The sequence below is a fragment of the Micromys minutus genome (genome assembly GCF_963924665.1).
Source record: "Micromys minutus genome assembly, chromosome: 22".
NCBI classification, from domain to species: Eukaryota; Metazoa; Chordata; class Mammalia; order Rodentia; family Muridae; genus Micromys; species Micromys minutus.
The window spans coordinates 1,600,030-1,616,235 of record NC_137957.1 but is presented as its reverse complement, the minus strand read 5'-3'; the positions used below and the strand labels follow the sequence as shown (position 1 = coordinate 1,616,235).

Below are 16,206 nucleotides of genomic sequence, written 5' to 3'. Positions count from 1 at the left end.
CCGCCTGCATGGGACAGTGTCTGCTGTATGCAATTGCCTCAGGGCCCTCTGCAGATCAGGGCTCAGCAGGGGACAGCCACTGGAAACATCTCAGAGTATAAAAACTCCGGTGACATTATGCAAGCCACTGTGTGCCCATAGCTATGGGCACAGCAACCAACTCCAGTGCAGGGAGGTGGCCGCTCTGGGCCATGACTCCAATTACTAATACCCCTCATCATTGAAAAGAACATGTTAAGGCCAGGCATGGGGGGGTCTCAGGATAACTCCTACGGAATGGGTAACCACTGAAGGGTCAGAGGAAAGGGTGGCCTAGCCGGGTCAGCACGAGAATGAGGGACATTCCCAACATCCTGCTGTGAAAAGTAGGGACCTCAACAAAGCAAAGATGAGAACAATGTTGGGGACAGGAGCCCATGCAGCTGGAGTTCTGTCTTGGTATACAGCAGGCATGCACTCTGCATGGAGGTATACACAGACAAGGATTACAGGAGGCCATCAATGTACAGTAGCTACTATACACTCCAGGGAGTGCATATATTAGGCACTGAAGGGGAGTATACGTTAGGCACACGTCCTTCATGACACACATACACAGGGAACGCCGTCCGGCGGAGGGAGCAGACAGCCAGCGCTATGCCCTACATGGCGCACATACATAATAGGTCCTTCCCCTTGCAGGAATAGTACACAGTAGGCACTTTGCTGTGTGACCATTGCCCCTGAAGCGAGTATGTCCAGTGGACACGGCTCTTTCCCCAGAGTCCCTGCAGCAGTCTCTATCGCCTAAGGCCTGCACGGAGGCCATAAAGCTGGCCCTGTGTCTGACGGGAGCGGGAGCGCATACAGTAGGTGGTACGCTGTGCAGGCACTGTTCTGCACCTCCCTGCAGTTCCGACTCAGTCCAGCAGAGGGTGCACCAGGGCTCCAGCGCTCCGCTAAGTTTGCAGCCTGCTGGGGACAGCTCTGGTCCACACCCACTCCCAGCCCCGTCCCCACCCTCGGATCTCCTTAAGGACCCATTCGCCTCTGCCAGGACGGGACTGGGGAAGGGGACAGGGCTTAGTGGGGCACTTGGCTATCTGTAAGGTCAGGGTTCTGGGCTTACAAACCAAATGGCCAACGGCTTGACTTACCCACTTTAACATCTGTCAAGAGGTCACAATCACACACACTTGTCATCCAGTACTGGACATGGGGAGGTAAGAAGACCAGGAGTCTATCTATCCTCAGCTACATAGGATGTTTGGGCCAGCCTAGGGTACATGACACAGTGTGTCAGCAAAACAATACAGGGGACACAGCCGGAAGATGTTATATACACCTGGCATCCCAGAATCTGGGAGGGTGGAGGCAGGAGGATCATAAATTCAAAGTCATCACTGGCTACAGGTTGAGCTCCAGAGTGAGGCTCTCAAAAGTGAGGACAAGAGGCTCGTGTGAGGCCTGTTCACAAGTGGACATCGTGGTGCCTGTGCAGCCCTTGAGATTCCCCAAACCACCTGGTCCCCAAGATGCCGCCCAAGGACACTGAGGTCCTGTGACTGCTTTTCAGACTCTAACCTCTCTGGGGCTCCCAGCTGCTCCATGGCACAGGGGTGGGGACAGAATGAGGGCCCACAGTCGTGGTCCTCCTCCATATATATATATACACACACACATATATAGATGTACACACATATATAGATGTACACACATATATATACACACATATATACACACATACATACAAATATATATACATACACATATATATAGATGTACACACATATATAGATGTACACACATATATATACACACATATATACACACATACATACACACATATATATACACACACACATATATAGATGTACACACATATATAGATGTACACACATATATATACACACATATATACACATACATACACATATATATATACATACACATATATATAGATGTACACACATATATAGATGTACACACATATATATACACACATATATACACACATACATAGATGTACACACATATATATACACACATATATACACGCATACATACACACACATATATATACACACACATATATATATAGATGTACACACATATATATACACACATATATACACACATACATAGATGTACACACATATATATACACACATATATACACACATACATACACACACATATATATACACACACATATATATAGATGTACACACATATATATACACACATATATACACTCATACATAGATGTACACACATATATATACACACATATATACACACATACATACACACATATATATACACACACATATATATAGATGTACACACATATATATACACACATATATACACACATACATACACACATATATAGATGTACACACATATATAGATGTACACACATATATAGATGTACACACATATACAGATATACACACATATATAGATGTACACACATATACAGATATACACACACATATATAGATGTACACACACATATAGATGTACACACATATATACACGCATATAGATGTACACACACATATAGATGTACACACATATCCATGGGTATTGGGAGGCTCTGGGCTCCTGTCTTTCCCCTTGGGTGCTCACTAATGGAGAAGAGGTTTTGGTTTGGTTTGGATATTCCTGGTGGCTGACACTGAGCTCCTGGAACCTGATGTACTGTCAATCCCCGAAGAGCCGGAGAAAGATGCGGAGACAGGGTTCTTGCACCGAGCATGGCTTGAACAGGATGCTCGGCTGCTCTTCACTTTGCAACACCGGGCTTGGGTTGCTTGTGTGTGTCCCTGTTGTATGTGTGAGTGTAGAGGTCAGAGGTGAACATCAGGAGTCCTCAGTTGCTCACCCCTGTGTTCTTTCAGACAGGGTCTCTCCCTGGAGTGTCAGGAGCTTGGGATCCTCCTGTCTCTCCCCAGCCAGAGCAGGAGTTACAGCTGTGTATCCTGGGTAGCCTAGGCTGGACTCTGTAGAGAAGGATGATCCTGACCCTAAACCCTGAATTGTCCTGATTCTACCTTCTGAGTTTTAGGATGACAGGTGTGTGTCACCTGGACCCGTCTCCTGCTCTCCTCACCCCCATGTCTGCTGACACTCAGCTCTTTTCCTGCCATTAGCAAAAAGATCCACGCAAACAAAAAACGGCTCACTCCTGCAGAAACCTCGCCAGTTCCAATGTCCGTACAGCACCCTGCTCAGCGGGTCGAATGACATCTCTGCTTAGGTCTGCTTGCGCCTTGTGCTATTCCCTGAGTCGCCCATGTTGCTGCTGACAGAGCTGATGTCCTCAGGGGACCTACATCCTGAGTGCCACTGCCCAGCAGGTGGGACTTCTGCAACACAGGCCCCTCCCCTTATCTTTTCTCCTGCCGGCTGACATTCTGCAGATAGACTCAGCCCCAGCCCTTCCCTTTGGCTCTGCATCTGAGAGGCTCAAAGCAGAGATGGGGAGAGGTGTAGAGACTCTAGTCATCCACCCCTACTGCTGCCTCTAGAGTCACCTACCTTTCTGGGCAGTCAGCACACCGGGGTCCCTCCCACACACACTCAGGCTGGAGTGGATACTCATATCATCCAGATCCTGGGGTATCTGGGGTGTTCACGCGGTCATTTCCCTCCTACCTCCTTGTGCCTGGGACTCCAAGTCTCTGGGGACATTTTGTGAGTGGCTGAGGGCTCACCAGTGCAGCCATGTGGAACCCAGATAAGGACAAGGAACTGTTCCTCAGTCATGTGGCTGAGTGGCCTGGGTCACCTCTTAAGAACCCATACACAAGCTGGAGAGTCCTCTGGGGAGACTCAGCAGCAAGAAGCAGTCCCCCCACACCTGCAGCAGGTATTTTCAGCAATGCTTCCCAAAACTTCTCCAGAGAAATCTGCTGAGTCTCGGAGTTATCTCAGGTCAGCAAAAGAGCGGAGATGGGAGGGGCCAGGGCTAGGCACAGGGGCAGAGCAGTTTGGGCTGTTGGGGTGGGCAGTCAGGCGGAAGGTCATGCCTAAGGCCATGGGCCAGGGGGGTTCAATGGCTGTGACTAACAGAAAGCTGACCAGTGTTTGCCAGGTGTGATGGAGCACGCCTGACATCTGGCACTCAGCAGGCAGACAGGAGGATTAGGAGTTCAAGGCCAGCCTGTGTTACGTGAGCGTTTCCTACTTCTTAGTGCACGGCTCCGCCACACAACATTTATTGTCAGAACTTTCCATCCCCCATCCTGAAGCTCTGTTGCCATTCGATATGAACTCTCACCCACAGACCCACTTCCAGTCTTATCCCAAATGTTTCCTGTCATGGAATTCCAAGCTGTGTGGCCTTTGGAATCTGGGTCTCTCTCACTGAGCCTTAAGGGCCCTCAATGATGTGGATGTCAAAATCTTGTTCCTGTTCCTCCTGGCTGCATGATATTCCAGTGTGTGGGTAAGTCTCGTGTGTTAATCATCTATTCTTGCTGGCTGCTGTGGACACCTCTGTCTCTGCCCATCTTTCCCCCACCCCTCCTTCTTTCTTCTCTTTCTTTTCTTTCTTTTTCTCCTTTGACTTTTTGAGCACAGAGTGAACCCACTATCTACCCAATGCTACCTTGGAACTCACAATCCTCCTGCCTCAACCTCTTGAGCAGCTGGGATCGAAGCCCTCCTAACCTTGTGATGAGAATGGAGCTCACACCCCACGCCATTCAGAGCTTGCAAGCTCTGTGACCCTGAGGTACATTTCACTTAGAGATTGCTTGCCACCCCCAAAGGAGACCCCAAGCACTTCCTACAATCCCACCATCTCTGAAGACCTTTCAGGAGAGCCAGGGCTGGTGTTAGGCCGGTTGGAAGGGGCAGGCATGTGGGAGAGTGGGGTGTCCCTCCTCAGTGGGACACAGGCTGGCACGAGGCCACCTTGCTCCCCACTGCAGTCTCAGTCAGAAGCCCCAGGAGCGAGAGAGAGAGAGAGAGAGAGAGAGAGAGAGAGAGAGAGAGAGAGAGAGAGAGAGATCAGCTGACGTGCACGCTGCGGGGCTCCAAGCCAGGCACTTTGTCTCTTCTGTCCCAGGAAGTGACTATTATTCTGTGGACTCAGCCACCCACCCAAGTGCCTGTCTCTGCTTCTCCCTAGGGCAGGAAGCCAGGGGACCACAACTCAGCTGCCAGATATCCGGGGTCAAGCCCACTTTAGAGCCGTGCTGGGAGACCCTGAGTTTGCAGGAACACCAGTTACTTTGGGGCTGCCGCTTGGGGCATGGATGGCCCCTAACCTAAAGACCAGGTCCCAGAACAGGCCTTGAAGGAGTCTTAGGCTTTTAAAAGTCATCATTGTCCCTGCTCTGTGTCACTGCCAACACATGCATGCCACATACTCCTGCAGGGCTCAGAGGACACCTTTTGGGTGGAAGTTGTTTCTTTTTCAGTGTGGATCCCAGGAATTAAGCTCGGGTTGTCAGGTTTCAGAGGTGGGTGTTTTAACCTGCTGAGGCATCTCAGAGCCCCCAAAGGATGTCCTCTTTCTCAATGGGCTTGAACCTGGAACCAACTCATTGTAGCATCTTTTTTATTTAATTTTGGTTTTTATAAGACTGGGTTTCTCTGTGTAGCCCTGGCTGCCCTGGAACTCACTCTGCAAACCAGACTGGCCTCAAACTCACAGAGATCCCTCTGCCTCTGCCTCTGCCTCTGCCTCTGCCTCCGTCATGATCCACCCCTGCAGGGCTCTTTAAGCTTCTCAAACTCATCCTTTTATAAGGGCTGGGCTGGGGCTATGGGGGGGGGGCACAAAGAGCCCTTCAAAGATTAGCACAGAGTAGGTACTCAACCAACCCAAAGTTGTTTATTAAACACAGTAGGTGTTCAGCCAACAACGGACTGAGCTAACACAGGAAGACAGGTTTGCTATGGAGAAAGAGCTCAATGCCAGCCCTTTCCACTCCCTGTTTCCTCCCCACCCCCACCCTGACTGGCTTCCCTTTAGCAGGGGTCCTGGGCTCTCTGGCTGCTGCTCTTGCCTCTGAGCAACTGGGAAAGCTCACCCCAGCTCCAAAGGAGACACCAGTAAATTGAACCAGCCTCCTTCTGCCCAATTACACTTAGCTCACTCTCGGGGTTCCCGGGGTTCCACTAAGACTTGGGAGCACTCAAGGGGTGCTTCTTGTCCCCCTCGGTGCCACGGGCCAGGCCGGATTCCAAATTTGGCTCTGGAAAATTCCATAGCTTGAATCCAGCCACAGGAGTGAGGCTAATCCCTTCGCTTTTACTGTGTTATGTAATGTTCGGGATTAATACTAGAGGCAGATGGTGGGGCTCACACCCTGCCCTGTGCCTGCCTGGCTTTGGGAGTGAGGGGACTCCCACCTGGCACCCGCAGGCGGGGCCCAGGGCCCCAGATCCTTAGGTGCAGAAATGCTGCATTTAGCCCGGGGTGGTAGGGGCGGGGGAGGTGGGGTGGGCTGGGGTGAGAGGTAGCCTGAGGTTCTGAAGGCCCTCAGCTTCTTGCTCTCTTTTATCAGCCCCAACCAAACTTCCATCTCCACCTCAAGGGTCGGTGCTCCTTAGCCATCAGACCTGGCATCACACACATGCCCACATCTGCTCCTCAGATGGGAATGCAATGCCTTCCATGGCGCCCCATGCCACGGTGACTCATTTCTGCCCATAGCCTCCCAGCTCCGCTTCTTCGGTCTTTATATCCTCAGACATTCCTAGGCTGCCCTCTCTGAATCCCGCTGAGCCACGCCAGTGCCCAAGTTGAAGAAGCCCCACAGGTCGCTCCGGTAGCAAGGACCCAGACAGAAGTGCTTGGTCCGCTGGTCGCCGGCCTCCCGTGTACCCCAGAGAGAATCCTGGGGCGGGCACCTCTGCAAAAGAACCAGCTGAGTCCTCTGGACCTCAGTTTCCCGGGTGGGTGAACTGGGCCGCAGTTAACAAGTCCCAAGAGGTGCAGGGCTGGGAGGGCCACAGAACTGAGCCAGGTATCTGGCTGCCGGTTGGCTGCAGAGCACCTGCCACTCAGCTCCGAGTGCTGGCGGGATCCCACGGGCGTCCGTGCTCCGCCCCGCCCCGCCCCCACTCTCCAATAAGACCCGCTCCGGCTGCTCGTGGGCCCAGATCGGCAGCGCTGCGGGCATCACTGGCTTGCGCAGTCCCCGCCCGCGCCGCGCACCAGGCCCACCCCGCGCAGATGGAACCCCGGTTGAGGCGGAGGCGAAGCCGCCAGCTTGTGGCCACCTTCCTGCGTGACCCGGGCTCGGGGCGCGTGTATCGGCGTGGGAAGCTGATCGGCAAGGTGGGAGTTCCCGCGCGCGTTCACACACACACACACACACACACACACACACACCCGAGTTCAAAGCGCGGGAACGGAAAGAGCAGAGGGGGCGGAGGTCTCGGGCAGGACAGGACCCCGAGCGTCATGGCTGGAACCTCGAGTCCCCTGAGTTTGGGGTCCGGACTGCATGGTGGATGGCGAGGCGGGAACCGCACTTGGCGCTCTGTCTGCGGGCTGTGCGGACCGTGCGCAGGGCGTGTGCGGGTTGTATGCGTTTCCCGCGTTAGCGCGGGTGCTGTCGCGGGCTGTCATCCCTCTCCACGGTGAGCCCGCGTGGGATCCGCACCCTGCACCCAGCTCCTCTGCCTGGCTGCGGCTGGGGATTGCTCCCTTAGAGGCAGAGAGCGCGGTTGGTTTCTGGAGGGTGTTGTGTGCTGTGTTCAGACGTCTGAGTGATGGGGGTCTGGGTGTTGTGTATCCGGGTGTACCTGGTTGCTGTGTGGTGTGCCTGGGTGTTGTTGAAGGCATTCCTCTGTTAAATGTTTTATCCTGTCTGACTGTTATGTGTCTGGGTGAAGCTGTGCATCTAACTGCTGTGCATCTGGGTACTGCTTTGTGTATCTGTGCTGGGTCAGTGTTGTCATGAGTCTTGTTGTTTCTGTGGCTTGTGTGTCTGGGTATTTCGAGGCTGTACGCTGTGTTTAGTGCTGTGCTGTGCGTCCAGATGTTTTGTATGGGTGTACAGTGTGTGTTGTGTATGTGTGTGTGTGTGTGTGTGTGTGCTGGGTGTTTAAATGTTGTCAGTCTAGGTGTTGTGTGTGTAGTTGTGTTGAAGTGCTCTGGGGAGCTGCCTGGCTGGGTTGATGCTTTCTGTATATCAGAGTTGTGTGTGGACGCCAAGTCTGGAGTGTTTGTAGGTGTGTGAAGTGGTGTGGGGGGTGTGTGGTTGGGGGTGTGTCTGGGTGTTGTGTGGGGATATTCCGTGCCTGGATACTGTGTGTGTGGATTCAGTGTGGGGTGCCGTGTTTGTAGCTGTTGTGTGTGATCTATGTGGACGTTGTATATTTGGGTTCTGTGTGTGAATGTTCTGTGTGTGGGTTTTGTGTTTCTGGGTGTCACGAGTCCCTCACTGTCCTGGGTAGGGGAGTACATGCGCCTCCTGCTTTGGTGCGACTAGGGTGTTTGGGGTGTGATCGCTGCAATGTCTCCTCTTGGCTGTGTTGAAAGCCAGCGTCTCCTGATGTGATCCGCTGTCTACACCGTGCCTATTGTCCTCCGCAGGGAGCCTTCAGCCGCTGCTACAAGCTCACGGACATGTCTACCAGCGCCGTGTTTGCTCTGAAGGTGGTGCCGAGGGGCGGAGCGGGGCGGCTGCGCCTGCGCGGGAAGGTAAAGCCACCTTCCCCTCGCCCCCGTTACCCCCAGCCTGTCCCCGGGTTGCCCTGCTTCCCTACCTGCGAGCGCGCCAGGCCTAGGGCCTGCCTCCTACACTTCAGCTGAGGGTCCTTCATGGGACACAGGTGGAGCGTGAGATCGCCCTGCACAGCCGTCTGCGCCATCGCAACATCGTGGCCTTCCACGCACACTTTGCTGACCGCGACCACGTGTACATGGTGCTGGAGTACTGTAGCCGCCAGGTGGCCGGAGTGGGAAGGGGGCCTGGTCGGCGGGGTGGAGCTTGGGGGAGTGGGGCGTGGCTTGGTGGACGCGGGCGGGGCTTACTTGCGTGGGCGGGGCTTGGAATGTTGGCACTGTGTCTGCTAAGCCAGGCAGTGCGGAGCAGTGTAGAGCACCCCCTGTTGAGGGGTTTCTGGGGTAGGGCAGGGAAAAGGTCACTGAGAGCCAGGCAGGAGGCCTCTCCCCTGTCCCATCTGTGCCTCTTGCCCCTCTGTGACTATCTGTGTCTGATTGTGCTCACACCATATTCACTGTCCAGTCACCAGTGTCCCCTGTTCCCACATATGACCCTGTGTACCCACCTGGGCCTACACAGCCTCAGCCCTGCTCTCCCACCCAGAATCCACAGCCCATCTAATAAGTGCCAGGTCCCCCTACAGTCCTTGGCTCATGTGCTGAAAGTGCGGCAGACCCTGACGGAGCCTGAAGTGCGTTATTACCTCCGGGGCCTGGTCAGTGGGCTCCGCTACCTGCACCAACAACGCATCGTGCACAGGGACCTAAAACCCAGTAAGCATGAGGAAGGGACTTCCGGGGTCTGGGAGGACGGTGAGGGGGCAGGGAGGACGGTGAGGGGGCAGGGAGGACGGTGAGGGGCAGGGAGGACGGTGGGGGGGCAGGGAGGACGGTGAGGGGCAGGGAGGATGGTGAGGGGGCAGGGAGGACGGTGAGGGGCAGGGAGCACGGTGAGGGGGCAGGGAGGACGGTGAGGGGCAGGGAGGACGGTGAGGGGCAGGGAGGACGGTGAGGGGCAGGGAGGACGGTGAGGGGGCAGGGAGGACGGTGAGGGGCAGGGAGGACGGTGAGGGGCAGGGAGGATGGTGAGGGGCAGGGAGGACGGTGAGGGGCCCATGCTCTACTTCTCACCTGCAGGTAATTTCTTCCTTAACAAGAACATGGAAGTCAAGATAGGTGACCTTGGGCTTGCTGCCCGTGTGGGGCCCGCTGGTCGCTGCCACAGGTGATTGTGAGAGACTCTGGGTGGTCCTGAGTGGGTCCAGGGAGCCCTGGCCTTCCTGACCCTCCCATGATTCCCTCCCAAGGGTGCTCTGTGGGACACCAAATTTCCAGGCACCTGAGGTGGTGTCCCGAAATGGACACTCATGCAAGTCTGACATCTGGGCTCTGGGGTGCATCATGTAAGTGACAGTCTGGGATACCCGGGTCTAGGGAAGATGGCAGGTGTGGGGTGGGGATGTAGGGGTGGTGGCATGGTGGGCTGTCCAGGTGAGACCAGATATGGGCAGGGAGGGCAGTCATAGGCAGATGTGCATGCACACAGGAAATTCGGTGCATTTTAGCTAGAGCTGGAACTCGCTATGTAGACTAGGCTGGCCTTGAATTTACGGAGATCCACTTGCCTCTCCAGTGCTGAGATTAACGATGCCACCGCCCTTGGTTTCTGTTCCTATCTTGGTGCCAACAGAGTTAAAGTGGGGCTGGGGCTGGGGCTCAGTTGGTGAGGAGCTGGTATGAAAGCCCAGGATGCCAACCTCAGAAGCAATGGGCAGTGCCCTGTCACCCAGCACTGGGCAAGTGAGATGCAGTGGGTGTGTCTGAGATGGGGAGGCGAGGTACAGGGTGGGCTGAGTTTAGCCAGAGGTATAAAGAACAGTGTGCACGCTCCTGAACACCCAGGAGTCCCTGGCTTGTTCTTGTTCCGCCCAACCGGCGCCCAGGTACACGGTGCTGACAGGCACGCCACCCTTTGCCGCCGCGCCCTTGTCAGAGATGTACCAAAATATCCGTGAGGGCCACTACCTGGAGCCTACTCACCTGTCACCCAGCGCCCGCAGCCTCATTGCTCGACTCTTAGCACCAGACCCGGCAGAGAGGCCCAGCCTGGACCACTTACTGCAAGACGACTTTTTTAGTCAGGTGAAGAGGGGTTCTGAGGAGTGGGGTCCGGGGACCTAGGGCTCATCTAGATCCAGGGCTGACCCTAAGCCTACCAACTCCTCAGGGCTTCACTCCAGAGCGGCTGCCTCCACATTCCTGCCACAGCCCGCCCGTGTTTGCCTTTCCCCCACCACTGGGCAGGTTGTTCCGGAAGGTGGGCCAGCTCCTGCTGACCCAGTGCCGGCCACCTTGTGAGTTGTCCCATGGCCTGTCACAGCCTCTTCTCTGCCCCATACCTGCCATCTGTCACCTGTTCCCTCCTCATCTGTCACTGGTCTCTCCCTTCTGTGGTCACTTCTCCATGACCATGACAAAGTGTGTGGGGGAGGGGGTGGGTAGGATATGTCAGCATTGCTGTCCCCCAAACCTGTGCCTCCTCAGGTCCCTTTACCTCAGGCCCTGGAGAAGAGAGCACAGAACTGGACCACATGGAGACCAGCAACGAGGCAAGTGATTTAGTGGACGGTCTGGAGAGCTTTGAACGGCCTCTGTCTGCAGTGTAGGCTTCTGTCTGTCCACTGAAGGGGCCCCAGACCATGAGCACTGCTCTCCCTGAGTCACAGACCCAGCCCCTCACTGGGGGATTCGAGACAGGCCCGCTATAGCTTCTGACACCCCTTCCCCCGCCCTGCATTATAGAGTCCCTGCTGTGTGTCTTTCTGCACCTGCCACGTTTTGTCCACAGAAGAAACCTGTGTACAGTGGGGTGGGCTCCGGGGCTCCCTCGGGTGGAAGCTGCGTCTCACCTCCTCTCTAAATACCTCTCCGCCTCAGGAAGGGGCTCCTCCCCCCACCGAGAGCCAAGTCCACCACCTCACTCTTGGGACCCCTCAAACTGGCCTGGCCGGTGAGCAGCAGAGAACCTCGTCCCCAGTGTCATAGATGCCAAATGGACGGGACACACAGGAGGACACTGCTGGGGGGCACAGCCCACTTTGGCCTCAGTTTGTCCATTGTCAGAATGTGACGCCCGTGAGAACCGGGGTTTGATATAACAAACCATGGATACGAGTGTGGGGACCAGGCTAATGGGAGGGCGATCCTGGCCAGGCCCTGCTCACCTACAGGACTGTCTCCACAGGTCCAAAGGGGAGCCTGGCCGAGCAGCTGGAGGTGGCAACCAGAAAACTGTTTCTCTGCTTGGACACAGGACCCGTGGGTAGGACAGCCACCCCAAAGTGCAGGCCTGAGGCAGCCTGGAGGAGTCCTAAACTAGTCCAGCACAGCACAACACACACACTCAGCACACACACACTCAGCACACACATAGCATAGCACACACAGCACAGCACACACACATACAGCACACACACACAGCACATACACACACAGCACACACACATACAGCACACACACAGCACACATACACAGCACACACACAGCACACATACACAGCACATACACAGCACACATACACAGCACACAGCACACACACATACAGCACACACACAGCACACACAGCACATACACAGCATACACACACAGCACACACACATACAGAACACACAGAGCACACATACACAGCACACACACACAGCACACACACACAGCACACATACACAGCACACACACAGCACACACACATACAGCACACACACAGCACACACAGCACACACATATAGCACACACACAGCACAAATAGCACAGCACACACATACAGCACACACACAGTACACACAGCACACATACACAGCACATACACAGCACACACAGCACACACACAGCACATACACAGCATACACACACAGCACACACACAGCACACACAGCACACACACAACACACACACAGCACAGCACACACACATACAGCGCACACACACACAGCACACACATACAGCACACACACACAGCACATACACAGCATACACACAACACACACACAGCACACACAGCACACACCACACAGCACACATACAGTACACACAGCACACACACAGCACACACAGCACACACCACACAGCACACATACAGTACACACAGCACACACACAGCACACACAGCACACACCACACAGCACACATACAGTACACACAGCACACACACAGCACACACACAGCCCACACACAGCACACACACAGCCCACACACAGCACACACACAGCACACACACAGCACACACATACAGCACACACACAGCCCACACACAGCACATACACACACAGCACACACACATACAGAACACACACAGCACACATACACAGCACACACATACAGCACACACACAGCCCACACACAGCACACACACAGCCCACACACAGCACACACCACACAGCACACATACAGTACACACAGCACACACACAGCCCACACACAGCACACACACAGCCCACACACAGCACACACCACACAGCACACATACAGTACACACAGCACACACACAGCACACACACAGCACACACAGCACACAGCACACATACAGTACACACAGCACACACACAGCACACACACAGTGCACACATACAGCACACACACAGCCCACACACAGCACACACACACAGCACACACACAGCCCACACAGCACACACTGCACACACAGCTCAGGCTAGCCCCAGCACTGGCTCACGTTCTCTCTTTCTCTTATGCACAGCTGAACAGGACCCCCCAGGGGAGCAGCGGTCTGTCCTCTGGGCTACCAAGTGGGTGGATTATTCCCTCAAGTATGGCTTCGGCTACCAGCTGTCGGATGGGGGCAGTGGCGTGCTGTTTCGGGATGGCTCCCACATGGCCCTGCGCCCCCCAGGAGGGTAATTAGTGTGTCTCCTATCCCCAGGGGACCAGGCTTTACCCCATCTCTTGATTAATTCATCTGCCAGCTGGAAGACACACTGAAGCAGATGTTTTGTTTTTCCTACAGTTTCTTCATGTAGCCCTGGCTGGCCCCAAACTCACAGGGATCTCCTGCTTCTGCCTCTGAGTGCTGAGATTAAAGACCTGGCCACCACCTTTCTCTCTGTCTCTCTCTCCTTTCTAGTTTAACTTGTGTACAGTCGTACACTGTCTTCAGACACACCAGAAGGTGTCAGATCTCATTACAGATGGTCGTGAGCCACCATGTGGTTGCTGGGATTTGAACTCAGGACCTCTGGAAGAGCTGTTAATGCTCTCAACCACTGAACCACCTCTTCAACTCCTGTTCTTTTTATTGGGGAGGGAACCTAGAGCTTAGCAAATGTTCTACCACTGAGCCCACCTCCCAGGCCCTGATATTTTTACCATAGTGTTTTTGGTGGGTGGGCAGGGAAGAGGCTGGGCTGGCCAGGAGGGCAGTGGCTGTTTCCATGGAGACAGGAGATGAGCCGGTACCTGATGCAGATGGGCAAAGAGAGGTGCATCTGGGGTTGTCAGCATCCTAACTAGCCAGTGTTCCATATAGGCACAGTGGTACTCAGAGCAGCAGTGAGGTACAGCTGTGTGGGGACATGTCCCCAGCACAGGGTGTCCAGGACAGACACTCATTCAAGTCCCCTGATCCCCAGCCACGTCTCCTACCAACCTGACCAAGGGACTCTGTGGCTCTTCACCCTGAGGGACGTCCCCAGCCCACTTCGTGCCAAGCTGGCTGTCCTGCGGCTCTTTGCCTGCTACATGCAGAGGCGTCTGCGGGAGGTGAGGGCCTGGAGTGTGGGGAGGGCCAGGAGAGGGAGGTGGGGACCGGAGAGACCCTGATGCACATGTCCCCACAGGAGGGGACTGTGCCCATGTCTGCCACAGCTGCCTCTCCTGACTTCTCTCTGCTGAGTTTCATTGCTGACTCCAGAGCTATGGTCATGCTGTTTAGCGATGGGACAGTGCAGGTAAGTGACCAGAGCCAATGTTCAAGAAGTGGGGGTATGACCTCTGAGAAGTGTGAAACCCAGGGGTCGTATCCTGTGTCCTCAGCCCAGTCTCACTGCCCTGGGGGTCCTTATCTCTGGGCACAGTGGGAAGTGGGAGGGGCTGAGACCTGGGATGGACCTGAGTTGCCTGAACTTCCCATGGAGTCCTTGGCTGAAGTTGGGGCTGGGCTGGGCTTATGGAAACACCGTGGAGACAGGAAATCCTGCTGATGAGGAATCTCAGGAGCTCAGAGCTATCCTGAGTCAGGTGAGGAGTCGTGTGAGACCCTGTGAAAGGAAAACAAATACAAAGAACAAAAGAGAATAAAGGATGGGTTGGCGCAATGGCTCCGTGGTAAAGGCACTTGCCTCCAAGCCTGACAGCCTGAGTTCGAGCCCCAGGACCCACATGGTAGACCGCAAGAGCTGAGTCCTGAATGTTGTGCTCTGATCTCTCCACGTGCGCCATGATGAAACCGTGTACAAATACACACATTATAAAAATGCAAAAAAATGCAAAAAAAAAAAAAAAAAAAAAAAAAAGGAAAGGAAAGAGAGAGAGAGAGATTGAGAGTAAACAGTCTAGGTGTGAATGTGACCTGGTTAATGTGGGAGGGTGAGGGTCCCCAGTTGAGGCTGTTTCTCTGCCCTTGACCCTGAGTCTGAACTCCTACAGGTGCCTGTCCTCAGGGCCACCACAGGGGATGACTGCTCCTTTGGACCTTGGTGTCTCTCTTTCCCAGGTCAGCTCTAAAACGTCCCAAACCCAGCTGGTGCTGAGTGGGGAAAGTGAGGACTTAGTGTTCACCATCCAGGAGCCGGGGAGAACCGGAATGGGCATCTCCTACACGCTGGATGTCCTGCAGAATCATGGCCTCACCCTCGGCATCCGTCACCACCTGCGCCATGGACTGCATCTGCTACAAAGTGTCTAAGGAGCCGGGGGTCTGAGCCGACCTCTCCATGTTGGTGCTGGAGACCTGGGTCTGTTTCTGTCTGTGATACTCAGCCAAAGCCAGTGTCCATGGGGGTCTTTGATTATTTATAGTATGACTATTTAAGCTAGAATTTTGTTGGATTTTTCATTAAAGAAAAGAGAAACCTTTACACTGGTGCCTGCTTTGTTTTTGCTTGTTTTAGATTTCCTTCTTTTATGTGTGTATGCAGAGAGAATACCTTAGGTCTGTATGGATGTCCCAACTGTCAACAATAAATCTGATGGCCAATATCTTAGGCAGGAACTAAAAGGTAGAACATCCGGGAGGGGAGAGAATTCTGGGATAAAGTGAGATAAGAGATCAGCCTGGAAAGGTGTGAGGGGACAGACACATTCTTTCTGAGCACAGGTGACCGCACATGGCACAATGCAGGCTGGAATAATTGGGTTATCTAAGCCATGATCTAGGCAGGGAGGAGCCTAGCTATGTGGGTAAGACATTTGTATATGTTTTGAGTCTGAGTCTTATTTCTGGGAGCATGGCGCTGGGAGGAAGAACCAGCCCTAATTTCAACATAAGTTCTTGCATTTGTGTCTGGGCACCACATGTGTGC

General features: G+C 54.1%; 1 protein-coding gene across 2 annotated transcripts; it reads left to right on the top strand.

Annotated features, from left to right (window-relative positions):
- Positions 1-7,177: 7,177 nt before the first annotated feature.
- Positions 7,178-15,590, top strand: PLK5 (polo like kinase 5 (inactive); the record flags this gene model as incomplete). 2 transcript variants are annotated; one of them, XM_080935453.1, is made up of 15 exons in its annotated part: positions 7,178-7,282; positions 8,546-8,653; positions 8,785-8,901; positions 9,322-9,451; positions 9,815-9,902; positions 9,985-10,080; positions 10,621-10,819; positions 10,905-11,031; positions 11,222-11,290; positions 11,619-11,687; positions 11,922-11,999; positions 13,428-13,584; positions 14,317-14,446; positions 14,524-14,634; positions 15,399-15,590. In XM_080935453.1, 15 exons carry the CDS (start codon positions 7,178-7,180, stop codon positions 15,588-15,590), a joined length of 1,776 nt encoding a protein of 591 aa, XP_080791579.1. The 2 variants fall into 2 exon arrangements, with proteins under 2 accessions (XP_080791579.1, XP_080791578.1); XM_080935452.1 differs by having other exon boundaries at positions 9,310-9,451.
- Between the last annotated feature and the right edge of the window lie 616 nt (positions 15,591-16,206).